This window comes from Chaetodon auriga, chromosome 11 (genome assembly GCF_051107435.1).
Source record: "Chaetodon auriga isolate fChaAug3 chromosome 11, fChaAug3.hap1, whole genome shotgun sequence".
NCBI classification, from domain to species: domain Eukaryota; kingdom Metazoa; phylum Chordata; class Actinopteri; order Chaetodontiformes; family Chaetodontidae; genus Chaetodon; species Chaetodon auriga.
The window spans coordinates 20,763,201-20,777,571 of record NC_135084.1 but is presented as its reverse complement, the minus strand read 5'-3'; the positions used below and the strand labels follow the sequence as shown (position 1 = coordinate 20,777,571).

The 14,371-nt window shown below is 41.0% G+C and overlaps 1 protein-coding gene across 6 annotated transcripts in view; it reads right to left on the bottom strand.

The window, feature by feature from the left end:
• The window catches only part of ccdc88ab (coiled-coil domain containing 88Ab), a 65,251-nt gene that overhangs the window by 38,313 nt on the left and 12,567 nt on the right, over positions 1-14,371 (bottom strand). For all 6 annotated transcript variants that reach the window (XR_013077770.1, XR_013077771.1, XM_076742586.1 and 3 more), the window contains exon 4: positions 1,276-1,345. Coding sequence is in view for 4 of the 6 variants with exons in the window: in XM_076742586.1 (XP_076598701.1) it covers positions 1,276-1,345 (70 nt within the window). In the remaining 2 variants the exon portion in view is untranslated. The remainder of the gene's footprint in view (positions 1-1,275; positions 1,346-14,371) is intronic.

Below are 14,371 nucleotides of genomic sequence, written 5' to 3'. Positions count from 1 at the left end.
GAGAGTCGCTATTAGACACTGTCAACAGTGTTTTATAGCAAGACTTGACGTCATAGGATAGCCAAGCGGGACCAATCAATTCAGCTAATGGCAGCAGTATAATTATGCTGCTCACTCTCAGGAATACCTTGGAAATAGTTAAATATGATTATTTAATCTTATCTCGTAAGCTTCCTGCCGTAGAAGGTCAGATAAACAGCGTTCTTGTCTACTGGTGAAAACCAAGTCTATTTGTGTCTGAGTTAATCTAGTTGGTCCCTAAATTATTTGACTCACATTAAATGTCATCTGTAATGTCTTTCTGCATGTTTTGTTCTCCAAATTTATGTTTAAGTCACCCATGAGGATTATCTCCTTCTTATAATCACATTCTTTGACAATGGTATGCAAGTATTCATAAAGCATGCGGTCAGAAATCGGTGGTCTGTATAAGGTTATTATAGTTAAGGACATATCTGGGGACATAGTAACCCCATACTAATCACTGGGCCATTTCCATTGTTTGAGATTGCCCTTTAAACGATCTTTAGCATCAATCAACTGCCACCCCCCTCTGCCCTCGCTCTTGTCCCTCCTGAAGAGATTGCAGCAAGAGATGTTAGAGGCCTTTAACCATGTCTCAGAGAAACTCACTCACTCAAGTCAAGGTTAGAGTCTATCATCAGATGCTCCAAATGTGCAACAATACTTTGATCGTTCAAGTGACCGCATAAAAGTCCTTTTGGCTTAAAATGTGCATTAGTATCTTTCAGTGCAACAGTTGAATTTGTTTTTTAAAGATTCCATTAATATGACCAAAGATTTCAATATCCTTAACCTGTCCGTTTCCCATCACCTCAACAATAAAATCAACATTTTCACCCTCTTCTATTAAGTCCCCTTTAATTCTGCAATCATGTCCAATGCCGGTTATGAATGACGGTCAGATAGACAGCTCATTATTGAGCACACGGCAGAAACAAAGACAAGAAGTGGCTGGAAAATGAAATCCACAGGCAGACCAACTGATGATTAAAATGGGTCTATTGTTGCATTCTAATTAAGCGACAAAATGGACTGCAAGATTGCATGTGTCCTCCTTGTGAACTGTAAGCACAATTGTGACTGCGATCCCAGTGACTCAACCAGAGAAATGTCTTGGAGCAGGTATGAATCATTATTTGTTTTGTTTAGGTTTAGAGGCCAAGAGCACTCAAATCAAAAGCTGCACGGCACTGGTCAAAGTATTAGTCTGTATAATGTTGTGATTGTATTGTTTCGTGCATTGACACCTACCAGAGAGAGGGTTCCGGCCAAGTGTCAGCACGTTTGGCAACGGCATCATCACCAGCTGCTGGAGAGTCTCCTGTTAAACAAAGGAATGAAAACATATTTAGCATTTAATAAGAATTATGGAGATGAAAATGAAGAGATACAGTTGGAAGTTTTTAGACCTAAAAACATTATTCAAAGAGTCAAAAGGGCGGCAAAATCAATAGTGTCGATCTCCTATAGTGGACAAGAGTGATGGCCTCGTGTATTGGTGATGTCATATTGTGTGTGGACATGTGTGTGTTTGTGGGAGATGACGCAAATGACAGTGGTATTTATGTGGGTTAACTTGATGGTGTGGGTTTTGCCACAGGGCCCCCTCCATTCACATGTCAATCATGAAAACCAAAATGAAACCATGAGCTGCAATTTACAGCACCCATGCCGACACACGCACCCCTGCGTACATGTGTAGACACACATATACATAGAGACATACAGTGGGCAAAGGACGGGCAGAAGTTCATTAGTGTTGATGTTTTGGTTTAAAGCAAATCATCAAATTATGGGCACTGCAATAGTGCACAAACAAGCTGCTAACAAAAACAATTTAATTACAATCGTGTATTTATATCACTATATTGCCTAATCTTGGCCCTAACTAACATGATGTAAAGTACATTCATTTAAAAACAGGATAACCATTTGCTACAGTGGTGCATCATAAAGTGTACATAGAGGCTATGACTCATCAACAAGCTGCCAAAATATTTCATAGTCATAACCTTTGGAGCAGTATAAAACAAGTTCAACCACAGTTGTGTAGAAAAGGCAGGCTGGCTTCTTTAAGCAGAAAGGACATGAAGGTCAGCTAACTTGAATATTTCATGTCTACAAGGTGGCTGAGAGTAGTATGAACTCATCTGACCCGATGGTTTGAATGTTCTATGCAGGTTATTGCTGATGTCATAACAAAGAGGCTTATATAAGTAAGGGGTTTTGGAGAAGCCCCCCCATCTCCAACCACTACCATCTGTCCTATACATATTGCATTACCTCATCAAGGAGGTAAAGGGGGGAACAGGAAATCTGACATCATTTGGTGCATTTGACTGGTTAAAAATAAAGCCACATCTGTGCTACTTTGGAGCGTTCTCCATGACTTCAAAGATGTATACCTGACATAGCTAGTCAGAAGCAAGACACCATACTTACTTGTATTTCTTTATGTGACACAGACCTATCTGCAGGCAACATATTATCTGTCTGACTGACCTGTAGAAAGATGGCCAGTCTTACCATAATCATGCATTTGAAAGTGTTTGTTGCTTAATTGCAAATTTGCAGTTTGAAGAAAATGTCACATTTGCATTATTTCTTCTGAGGATTCCATCAACATCATAACCCAGTTCTCTTTTCTCCCATATACCTGTGTTTGTACACAATGTGCTTGTTGTTTGAAGAACCTCGGTTTGCCATTGTTTCTCCATGTCAAAGGATATTTATGCTGTACAGTTGCAAACACAACTTCAGCTATATCCTCCTTATCAGACCTTGCAGCAGAGGCGACTGACACCTGTGGTCATATAAACCTTTTGTTAGCTGTTTGATTTGATGCAGAGACCAAAAAAAACCATTAGTTTACAAAGGAAGATGTAGAGAATGGGGTGGCAGATTTCCAGTGCATCACTCACTTCTGGTGTCAAGTAGATAGCAACACAGAGTCTGACAGATAGACAAACAAGGGGCTGCAACAATATGCTATGTATCACACTGTACTCTTATGTGTATTTATTTATTTTTTTTTATTATTTTGTCCTGTGTTGATGATGGTGGGTCTAATTTTGCAGTTCACTAATGGGATGGAGTTCAGAAAATGTGTGTAGAATGTTCCATGCTCATTTGTGCAAACAAGTGATACTGTCTTTCACAGCACTCTGAGGCCAACATCAATACATTTATTTTTGAATAAAAACAAATGCAGTTTTGTAGGTTCTACAAAGTAAATGTATTCAAGAGGAGACAAAAATCACGAGGAACAGAGGCATGTTTTAACCTCCAAACACAATGAGAAGCTTCTATTACCTAAGGTGAAGGTCAGAGTTTGGGTTGCACTGATGGTCAGTCACAGTCATTTGGTTAGGAGCGTGGTTGTCATGTTGTTTTTTTTTTTTTTTGGTCGATGGTCATAAGTGCACTGACCCCAGCTGCCCTGTCTGTCTATCTCTCTGTTTACACTGGTGTTCGGGCATGCAGGGAGAGAGGTTATGGTGTGTCATGATTATATCCTTAAAAAATAGCCAGCCAAACTTGTCATCTGGAAATTAATGAGACTATTACCTTTTCAGGTATGCAATCTTGTATTCGGAGTGGACTACACTGGTCTCAGGTTTAATCACAAAAATCTGTTCTACCAGCAAAGCAATGTAAAATCAACCAAATGTTTTATAAATGCATAGACATCAGCAAATATGGTAATGCAGAAAACAAGACTGGCAGTAATGTATCATGTATAATAACACTATATGGTGACCCTGATACAGATGATGACTAATATCAGGCAGTTCCAGTCAGAAATGACCAACAGCCATACTGTCTGAAGACTGAGACAGATTGACTCAACAAGCGTCAGACAGAATAATCAGCGTAGCTCAGGCACCCACAGTTGGTGTCTCACAGAGAGGCATTTGGTGCGCCTGACAGAAAATCCACCATGTCGAACTCATGACAGCAGCTTTGGGCTGAATCAGACATGACTTGAAAAGGGCAAAGAAACAAAATCTGCATTATCAAAGAAGACTTTGGTGCCTAGAGTCACTCTGATATCCAAAGCTTTAGGACAAGTTGTGTCTTCTTTTGAGATTTCTTTGAAAATCCTGTACTACATTACTGCAAGCACAGGAAACAAAAGCTGGCTTGTTAATTCTTCATGTTACATTTGTTGTATGTGTGCTGGTATGAACAGTTGTATACATAAAGACAAGCTTGTATGAACTGCTAATTTAGCTTCACAGAATATGAGTCACCACAGAGAGAACTCCAACAGGATCTTTAGTTTGGCAACAACACGCAAAACACACACACTTTTCTCCTTCTCCACAACCATCTGTCCCACTTCTGACCACTGCTGCCCATCAACACACGCTCACACCTGTCCCCTTCGATGGCAGCATGTGTTTGCTGTGCAAGCACGACATGTCAGGCTGCGCTTTTTACTGTCAGCCTCTCTCTCTTCATACCACCCAACCATAATGTAATGACAACTCAGTTTATCCCTTCGGTTCACACTTCTAGGGATTCAAGTATTTATCTTTACTGAACAGATGTACAAGGCACCATTACAGTAAAGGCTTAGATCCAGTTCAGGTCTCACTTTTTACACAGACAGACAGATACTGTACATTTGGCACTCCTGTTCCACCCCCAGAATGATTAACTGATGTCCCCACTTTTAAGTTAAATAAAGGAATGATCTGGATTGTGCAGTCATGAGCTTGTTCAACACTATGCCTATTCAGCACCACTTTTCCTCTGTTTCCTTCCCGTCTCGAAGGTCCATTGAACTGGTCTTGCCACTATGTTCCTGTGGTCTGTCCTGGTGTTAACTTGGATCTTTCTAAAAAATCCCAGGATGCAATGAACATCTAATGCCTTTTTTCTTATTTAGAATCTGTGTTCTGTGTCTGGAAGTTACAGGACAGATTATCACACTAGAGGACTAATGCAGACTAAGGATGTTCAGTGTTAGCACCACTGTATCCTTCCTGCAGAGCATGGTACTATCATTGCTTTATCTGTCCTGTCTAACATGCAAAGAGTGGAGTCTATATTCCGTGCCCTATGGAGATGGAAATTAAATAACCAGTTACAAATAATCGGTTACAAACTACAGGGTTCTGACTGCTTAAGGAATTGGAGATAGAAGGAAAGGGCTAAAACAAAGCTGACACCATTTAAGACCAATCCAAAGCAAGAGCTGCAAACTAATGCATGCAAGTCAACCAGCTTTATTTGCATCATGTTGATGAAATAGAAGAATGGATGAACTAATGGATGCACCATTAATACAGCAACTTAAGTATGCTGGTACTCATATAGTGTATGTATATAAATAACTGTATTTTTGAAAGATGTGGGTAATAACATGCTTTGAGGATTTGCTGCAGGTTAATAAACTAGCCTAATACGTCTCTTGGAGAAGCAGGCGAAGGCTTAGCTCTCATCCATAAAACATGATGGAAACTGCAGGAGGGAGACCAGCCACTACCCTGATCATGTCATGGCGATGTGCTACTAACACTGACAGGCATGCACGTGCACACACACGCTCACACAGCTTTAAAATGTAAAGCTGCCTCTGCCTCACTTTAGCTGTGACAGCAGAAACGTCCTTTGCTCAGTCACTGTGTCACTCTCCAATATCCACTATCTAATCACATCCCATGCACACCTGGGGCGCGGAAATAGGCATCTGAATTTTCAAAAAAGACAATATTCACTCACAGAGAGGGAATAAGTGATGATGGGAAAAAATTGGAGGGGTGGATGGAGGAAAAAGACAAATAGAGAGGGAGGGGGATGCAGCTTTGATTCCATCACTTCTCACTCCAGGCACGCATGATTGAGCTGCCTCCTCCTCTTCTCAACAACCTCCCCCAATTCCCCTATCCTGACACTATATTGCTGTATTATTGATTCCAGCAGGATTCACAGCTCCTCAACACTGGCTCATCTTCCATCCCACAGAGACATTTAGACAGACTGATAGAATGAGGCGCCGGTTAAAGGGGAGCTGGTCAAACACAATGGAATTTACTCATTCATTATCTGCGTGTATAGAATGTGCAAAGAGATGTAGTACTGGGCATGTTCCTTTAAGAGTATCTGAGCAGAACAATACAATCTTCAAGTTAGCTCTGCAGGCCTGTTAAGACCAGATACCCTTTAACAAACAGATCTGTCTCACCCTCCCTATACAGACATCTCTTCTAGAATGTTAATCTCTGGCATCCTCAATACAAACCTTAGCAAAAGATGTACTATAAAATATTTTAAGAGAAAATGACAGAAGTAGACATATCAAATCTGAATGTCTCTGTGCTCTGCATCCTGCTCTGTTGTCTAGCTAAATGTGAGCTGAATGGACGTATACTGATATCCTATTCTGCTGATCTGCCAGTAGCCTGGTAGATGATGCTCACACACACACACACACACACACACACACACACACACACACACACACAAAGCTGTAAATGTAATACATGGGAAGGCCCCGTGCTAAGATAAATAGCACATGTGCTCTTACAGTGGGTATGCACTGGTGTGTGTGTGTGTGTGTGTTTATGTTTGTGTTAGTGGCAGGTTATGAGGTTATAAGTCTGCTGTGTTTCTCTATCACAGCAGCCCTCTCTCTCTCTCACACACACACACACACACCTCTCTAAAACTCCTCCCTATCCATCCACCAAAACCCAAGTTCCGCTACCGGCACAGATTTAACAGGGGACTAATTGTACTGCTACTCTGTGTGTGTGTGTGTGTGTGTGTGTCGTGTGTGTGTGTGTGCGTGCAAATGCTGTCTGAACCCTGAAAGCCTGAATCACACCCATTCTGCAGACATGGAGCGTTACCATAGAAACGAGAAGATGGGTTTATTCTCCCCATGCTACAGACTCTGACACACATACTACAGTACATGTGCAAATGCACACGCGGGTGTGCGGGTGCACAGGCCCACACACACACACACACACACACACACACACACACACACACACACACACACCCTCTCTTGGGTATGGCACTGCGGATTTCTCCCCTGCTGAAAAATTGCAAAGATTATGAACTTGAAAAGGTTATTGCCACCAACAATAGGAAGGAGCATGCTTCCTCTTTATCTCACAACACACACACATACACACACACTCACAAACACACAAACCACTTAACACCAGATGTCAATACATCCCCTTGAACTGAGCCAATGCAAAGAAAGCTTTTCCTGCTGTTCAGCACTGTAACAGACCCATAAGAACACAAAAGGGGTTTGCGCACTGCAGTTCAAGTAGGAAAGCAACATCCCTCGAGTCGCTCATTGGATAGATGACTAAAGGCTTTCGTTCTTCTAACACCCCCCCCCCCCCCCCCTCTTATTCAGACTCAGGATCTAGTATTTTAACAGGAAAACAACAACGATCTCTATAGGGATTGTGTATGGATGCAAGCTGGCCACTAGCAGCCTAATTCAGGTTTAATCAACAATGTTTATAAAGCTGGACCATTTTGAATTTCTTTAAATCTAGTCTCTAATCATTTGTGCAGATGATGAAAAAGCCTTAATGACAACGTTAAAGCTCCACAACTGAGAGTCATTACTGCTTGATTACCTAGTGGAATACAAACAGACTTGGTCACTAATGTTTTCCGTTTTAATTATTTTAAGCCCTGCAGAATGACAGAAGGGCTTTTACCTTTAAAAAGACCAAACTATGGAGAATTAAGAATGATCCTATGCAAGTTGTTCACTAATCATCATATAATGCCTGGTTATGTGCAATTTTCATTACAAAAAGGAAACGAAATACAGCCAACATGCCTGTTGAATTACTAATTAATTAGATTTGACCCACCAAAAAAAGCCAGTCAACAGTTGCTCTTGGCTCAGAAGTAAACTCCACTGAAAAGAACAGCAGTCAGGGTCTAGTGTCAGCCAGATGGACAGATCATCTCTTACATGAGGAGGAGGAGGAGAGAACAAGCCATTAGTACCCCGTTTCTTTTGTTCTCCACTGTTATCTGTCAGCTAGAGTGCTTTTTACAACGGAGCCCCGAGGCTGAACGAGTGGACGGGCTGATCCTGCTGCTTGTCTCAAAGGTGGAGGCAGGTGGGCTGGGAAGACTGACCCCTCCGCCCATCACCCCAGGGCTCTGTTTCACACTGGCTGGAAAAGTTCACACAATCACACATATGCTATATCACACTGCTCTCTTTAAGACGTCACGCAAATGAGGCTTGATTGTTTCTGTTGATTGGTCTGACAATGTACTGATTGCAAATCAGTTTAATTCAAAGCACCAAACTTGCAGAACAGCTGCTAGTTGGTTTTGAGTAAATGTGTTTACTTGCTACAACCTGGATGTTTGGATGTTACAGTAAAAAGTGGCTGTTTTAATCACTGGGCCTGTTTTTTCAACTGCTATCAAGAGTTTGTTTTCTAAATTATCCACAGGCTTGATTTTAATATATTTTTTTAAACCACAGAGCACTGACTCCTGTTGACACAACCAACGTGCTCTAGTTCAGTGATGGAAAAAAAGAACCCAGCTTCTAGCTTCCCCTTAATACAGTAACTCTGCTAGCTCCTAAAAATAGCTCCCTTTTAGCATATGGGAACCTACTCTAAATCGTAACTGCCACAAATTCCCCTTCATGTGTACTCCATCTCACTGGGCGCACGCACAAACACACAAAGAAAGTGCTTGCAGAAATGTATGCACACATACTGTATGGGCACAGTGTATTATTTTGGTGAGCCAATGTTCAGCTTCCATTCAAGGCTGTGATTATATGATGAGATTGGTGAGTGGTTCTGGGTGTAAACTGGAATACTTCTCAACATGAAGGACTTGAAATCTCAGTGGGGATTGGCTGTGTACAAAATATGTCTCAGAGTGAGTGAGGGCTTGTTTACAGCTAGCAGCTAACTAGAAAGTCAGTGGCAATAAATGACGCTTGGGTGACATTTACTAGAATACCTCCCCCTGTTGTTCGTAGACAGAGAAAACTACATTTACTGGAATAATTCCACTCTGTTTGTGATTACAAAAAAAACCAAAACAAGTATGACTGTGTATGAACCATATCAATGACAGGAATGTGAAAGCAGAAAAATCAATTTAGCTTTAACAAATCAATTTCACTTGAATGGGATGTGTTACTGCTTTTCATCAGGCTGAATCAAACCGTGCTGTGCACTCATAACACAACAAGTATTCTGTATGGCTAAACGATAGTGCTTATGAATTTAGTTGGGACATTAGTCATATTTGTAGCAGTCATTTTCAAGTGCGATTCTGTGTTTTTTCTTCCTTTGTTGCCAAACATAATACCAAAAGCTACTAAAAGCACCAATTTGTTGTAGGATCAAAGCAGAAAGGAAATACTGCTTAAAAGCTCTAAGTTTATTTTGTGGCTTGAGCCAGACAGATCAATCTAATTCACATTTGAACTGAATTATGTTTCCTTACTCGACCTCTAAGAGATGTCTGCCTCCTGCCTATGTGACTGTTTAAAAACCTAGCTAGTTAGCTTGCTGCTACAACATCATCAACAGGATGAGTGTGTAGCATGTGAGTCTGCATGACAACACGCATTTAGCCTGCAGCTACAAGCACATGCCCTAATAAACTGATTTGCTCATGACTGACGCTGAAAGGAGCAGCAGGACAAGGAGTCAATAAGGAATTCCAGACTTATTAATGAAGGTATAGAAAAATATTTGCATATTATGACTGAGTTTTAGTTGGGAGTAATAAAAACAACCACTTGCTTGAGGCAAAAGTTGTAAAAACAAGGATGGAAAATAATTTTCTCTATATTTGATTAACTCAAAACAAAAACAGCCATCCATAGCAACAGTATGTTGCAGCAGATTATGTGTGCATGTATGCATGTGTCTGTGCAGCTCCACTCTACCCCAGTAACTGAGCATCGTTGTGAGGCCTTAGGTCAACAAGGGGAAAAGCCATCCTCTTACACCCCAAACCAGGCAACACTTGAGTAAGCTGAATTCCTGAATTCTTCATCTTCTTCAAAACTGAAAATAACACATGATAATTCATTGTATTTTAGACGAAAAAAGCTTGTTAATGTCAGTAATTAAACAAGTTTGCTTTCAGCATGGCAGAAAAGGCAGGGGAGTGAGACAGCCTTGTCATCTCAAAGGTTTAACCCTTGTGCTTACTCAGGTTTAATGACAGTGTTACAACTGACAACCTTTTGCAGCCTGGGTTTGAAATTCAAGTACTGAATACTCATTACATAAACAGCAACGGGAACAAGAGGCTAAAACTCTGTGCCGAAATGACTGATAAAACTTTGTTTTAATGTACCCCGGACCATCAAAATACTCAGGCTGGTCTCAACTTTGCCTACAAAAGGCACCTAAAGAAGGCCTGATAACCTATCCAACATTACCTCTTCTCAAAGCCCTCACCAACCTTGCAAAGCTTTGGGACGAGGCCTGCTCAGCATGAATGGTGGCCTCTGTTACCCTCTAAACAGTCAAAACAGAGCTCCCGGCCTTGACGCCACACCCCAAACCAAAGCAGTGGCAAAGAAAGGACAGAGGTGCTCTTATTTCCAAAAGTAACTTCTACAGCCTTTTTTAAGGATGTGAGCCAGGAGACATTCACTGTAACTGCAGAGCAATGCACAACAGCCTGCATTCAAACAACATTTATTAGCATCCACTGGAGATTACAGATTTTTCTAATGACTCAAATACCAATTTTTTGTCACTGGTAAAAAGGCATCACCCCTCACATTAGTTTGAATGAGTAGTTTTGTCATTGAATGGCACCAGATGCCCTTGGAGCCCGATTCTGTTAAACCAGGATAAAGGGATTCACTTAGCAACTTTGAGAAAAGACAGTAAAAGTACAAAGAATTTCGCTCAGCTAGTTGAGGCTCCATATTACACCCCGCTTAAGAATGCCAAACCAAGGCCACTAAATTAAAAAGAGGCCCAGCGTATATTTGGACTGACTGCCAAAGACATGAAACCTTCAGTGGACAGAAATGACCAAACAACTGGAAAAGTTAATACCCCACTCAGGAAACAGAAATGCGATAATTGCTAGGATGAACATTTACCCTCACTAACATTTAGGAAATATTGCAATCATCAGGTCTGCGTCTACACGACATTAAAAATGCACAGTACTTGTCTTAAGGACAAGAAACACACGCTTACTGCTGTTCAGGCTTGATCTGTTCACCAGATTCTGAAATCTAAGTCTGAAGCCTGTCTAGACAATGACCTCCTCCTACACCACCTACTGTATCAGAACAACCTCTCTCACACACACACACACACACTATATATATATATAATCCACACACACACTTGGAAACTCAGCCCAAGAGAAAAACCATTATCATTCCAGTTCTCGTCTGGTGCCGATCGGAGTTTCACAACTTCTGCACAAAGTCAATCTCCATGTGTCTCCTATGTGGAAAATGAACAACACATACACATTACGTCTGGTACAGAAGTGAAAGGGCAGGAAGGGGAGTGGAAAACTAGGCAAGGGACGGGGGAGGAGAACGCTCCTCAACTGCCAGCCTCTGATGGTTCAAAAAGGTTAATGAATTAGCCATCTCTCGACACCAGAGGATCCTTTGGTGAGTCAGCAAGGGCTCCAATTCAATAAAGTCTCCCCTCCCTCTTCCTCCCAATGAAATATAGAGATTCTATAGTAGAGACAATACATTTAAGTGCATGGGTATTTAAAAAGCATCACAGACATGCATGACTGCATGACTTAGGTTTCTTCTCTTATACTCCAATGAGAAAACATACTGACCATTCGCTCTGTCGACATACAGTGGTTTCTAACCGATTCTGATCTAAGATTGCTGGTAAAATGTAATGTAATTAAAAGAGTCTGAAGTGAGATCAATGTATTGAATCAAAGGAACCAACCAAGCATGCAAGGCCTCCACTCACTCCAAGTCCTCTTTCAAAGTGCTTAGTACAGTAAATTGAAAACCTGCCACGTCCATTAGCCTATGACCCGAATGGTCCTGTCTTCATCCATATGTCTCTGGAAATCTGAAACCAACAATCCACTGAACAACCGTAGGAAAAAGGGGAGCGCCACACAACCATACATCAAACCTAATTTTCCTCCTCATTACTCCAATTAAAACAGGTTCCTTTTGACTTTAGAGCAGAAATGAGAGAAGGAACAGTGTGATCCTCAGGTATTTAGACCTCAACATATTTTCTGCTGTTCTTGGCTCTGTACTCCAGCACATTTGACTTGCATTGAAGCAATGACAATGATGAGGTTAAACAGCTGACTTTCATCTTTAAGGGTGTTTAAGATATGGGTGAACAATGTCGGACATGTTGCCATTTTTAATACACTGCCCTCCAAAATCTCTGAACAGCACAGCAGAAAAAGGACAGAGGCTCAATGCCCACAGCTGACAGTCAGTAATTCAATCCCAAGTCATTGTGCCATTTCCAATCTACTGAACTGGAGTACAGAGTCAAAACTACAAAAGATAGATGGCCCCATGTAAACAAGGCAGCCATTTTATTTTCTAAGAACCACATGTGACACAGCCTGGTTTTTGTCTAAAATACACACTAATATGTCCACTTTAATACACATCTCATTACTGGCTCACTGAGTGACTTTCAGTGGCTGGCTATGTCCCTGAAAGGCCATTAAGAGGGTAGACAGACTCAGAGCAAGGACAGCATGGAACTATGGGGCATTTTAACATGTAGGTGGTCTCTGTGTTTCACAGTCTGCACACAAGTGGCTGAACAAAAGCATGACCAGGAGGTCAACAGAGCGCTGCAGGGACAAACAGAAGATTAACGAAACATCGTAGATGAACAACAGTGTCATTGTAGTCTTACATTGTCCTCCTAAAGCTGAAACAACTTCTACAGCAGTGTGTGCAGTAATGCCTGCACAGAAACATTGCGATTCTTGGCCTGCATTTAGATCTCCAAAACAACACTCACTCAACTTCTGATGCAGATTAATCAATACTGGAAACTAGCCCTGATTCTGAAATCTGTTGATCAAAAGTAAAACTTATAAAAAAGGACTAAAAATGCAACTCAAAGTAATGAGGAAATTGTGCAGATGGACTAGATTTTACAAAGTTTTTGCAATGTTTCCAATGTACAAATCCTTTCAATGCCAAAAAATACAGCATTTCATAGCAGCAATGCTTTCTTTTTGACAATAAAAGGCGAGTAACACTGCTTAAACATGCTGTATGAGGACGGTTAAGATGTAGCATATGTCTCATCACTAACCCAGTGACCCAGATGCCCCCAGGTAATGTCTTTAACCCTTCCCGTCATCTCATCATCCACAGACTCTGCTGACCACTACTTAACCCCAGTAGCCACTGACCCAACCACTGACTGCGAGATAATTCTGCTATCCTTTTGAGGAGGCCTAGTGGAGCTTTTGTAGGCTTATAACAACAAAGTCTACACAATAGGCTGATTGTTTAAATAAGATGACCGGGGAGTGATTAACAGGATGTTTAGAAGCAAGGCAAAAAAGATCTACCAAAGCAATTAACCAATCCGTGACACTCGTCACTTGACGACTGGCGCAAAATAAAAGAACATCACACATGCAAGAAGCACATTTATGAACTTTAATTTATCTAAAATACATAAAAACATCAACCTTAAGAAGTGTTCAGCTGCTTTCTAGCACCATCTAGTTACAGAGGAAATAATTAGATCCAGCAAAAAGTAGGCCTTAAAACTTACTGTTTCTTCATTTCATACTTTATTTGAATAAAACCAAATTATATGATAAGTGCCTTTACGCAGCCCTTGCACAGCCACAGCCCCTGAGGATATGGGTCACAGTCCCAAGTCTGAAGTGTGGGAAATCTTTGTCTCTGTCAGTGTGACTGCTTAACCATGATAACATTCCTAAACTCACTGTACTGTCGCAACAGCATGCTGGGTCATGCTCAATTCCTGGTTAGTTGAGACACTGTTGAAGCAATGCAGTGAATCATATTCTCTCTGGACTGTTTACATTTGCTAAGATCTGGGGTTTAGAGCTGACACTGCATTTAAGCAATACAGTATGACTAGACACTGAAAATAGAAAAGCTAAACATTTCAAGTAAACCCAAGGAACTGCACAACTGAAACAGCAACTTGACATTTAGTCGTGTCTGCTGTGTTGAAATGACATTGCTGTGTAGAATACCAGCACATATTGTTAATCTAGACTAATGACATTTCAAAATGCCCCAACAATAAGGATAAGTGACATAATATGGTATGATAATGTCATGATAATACACTGTCTAAGATACAGTAACTTGTACAATGCA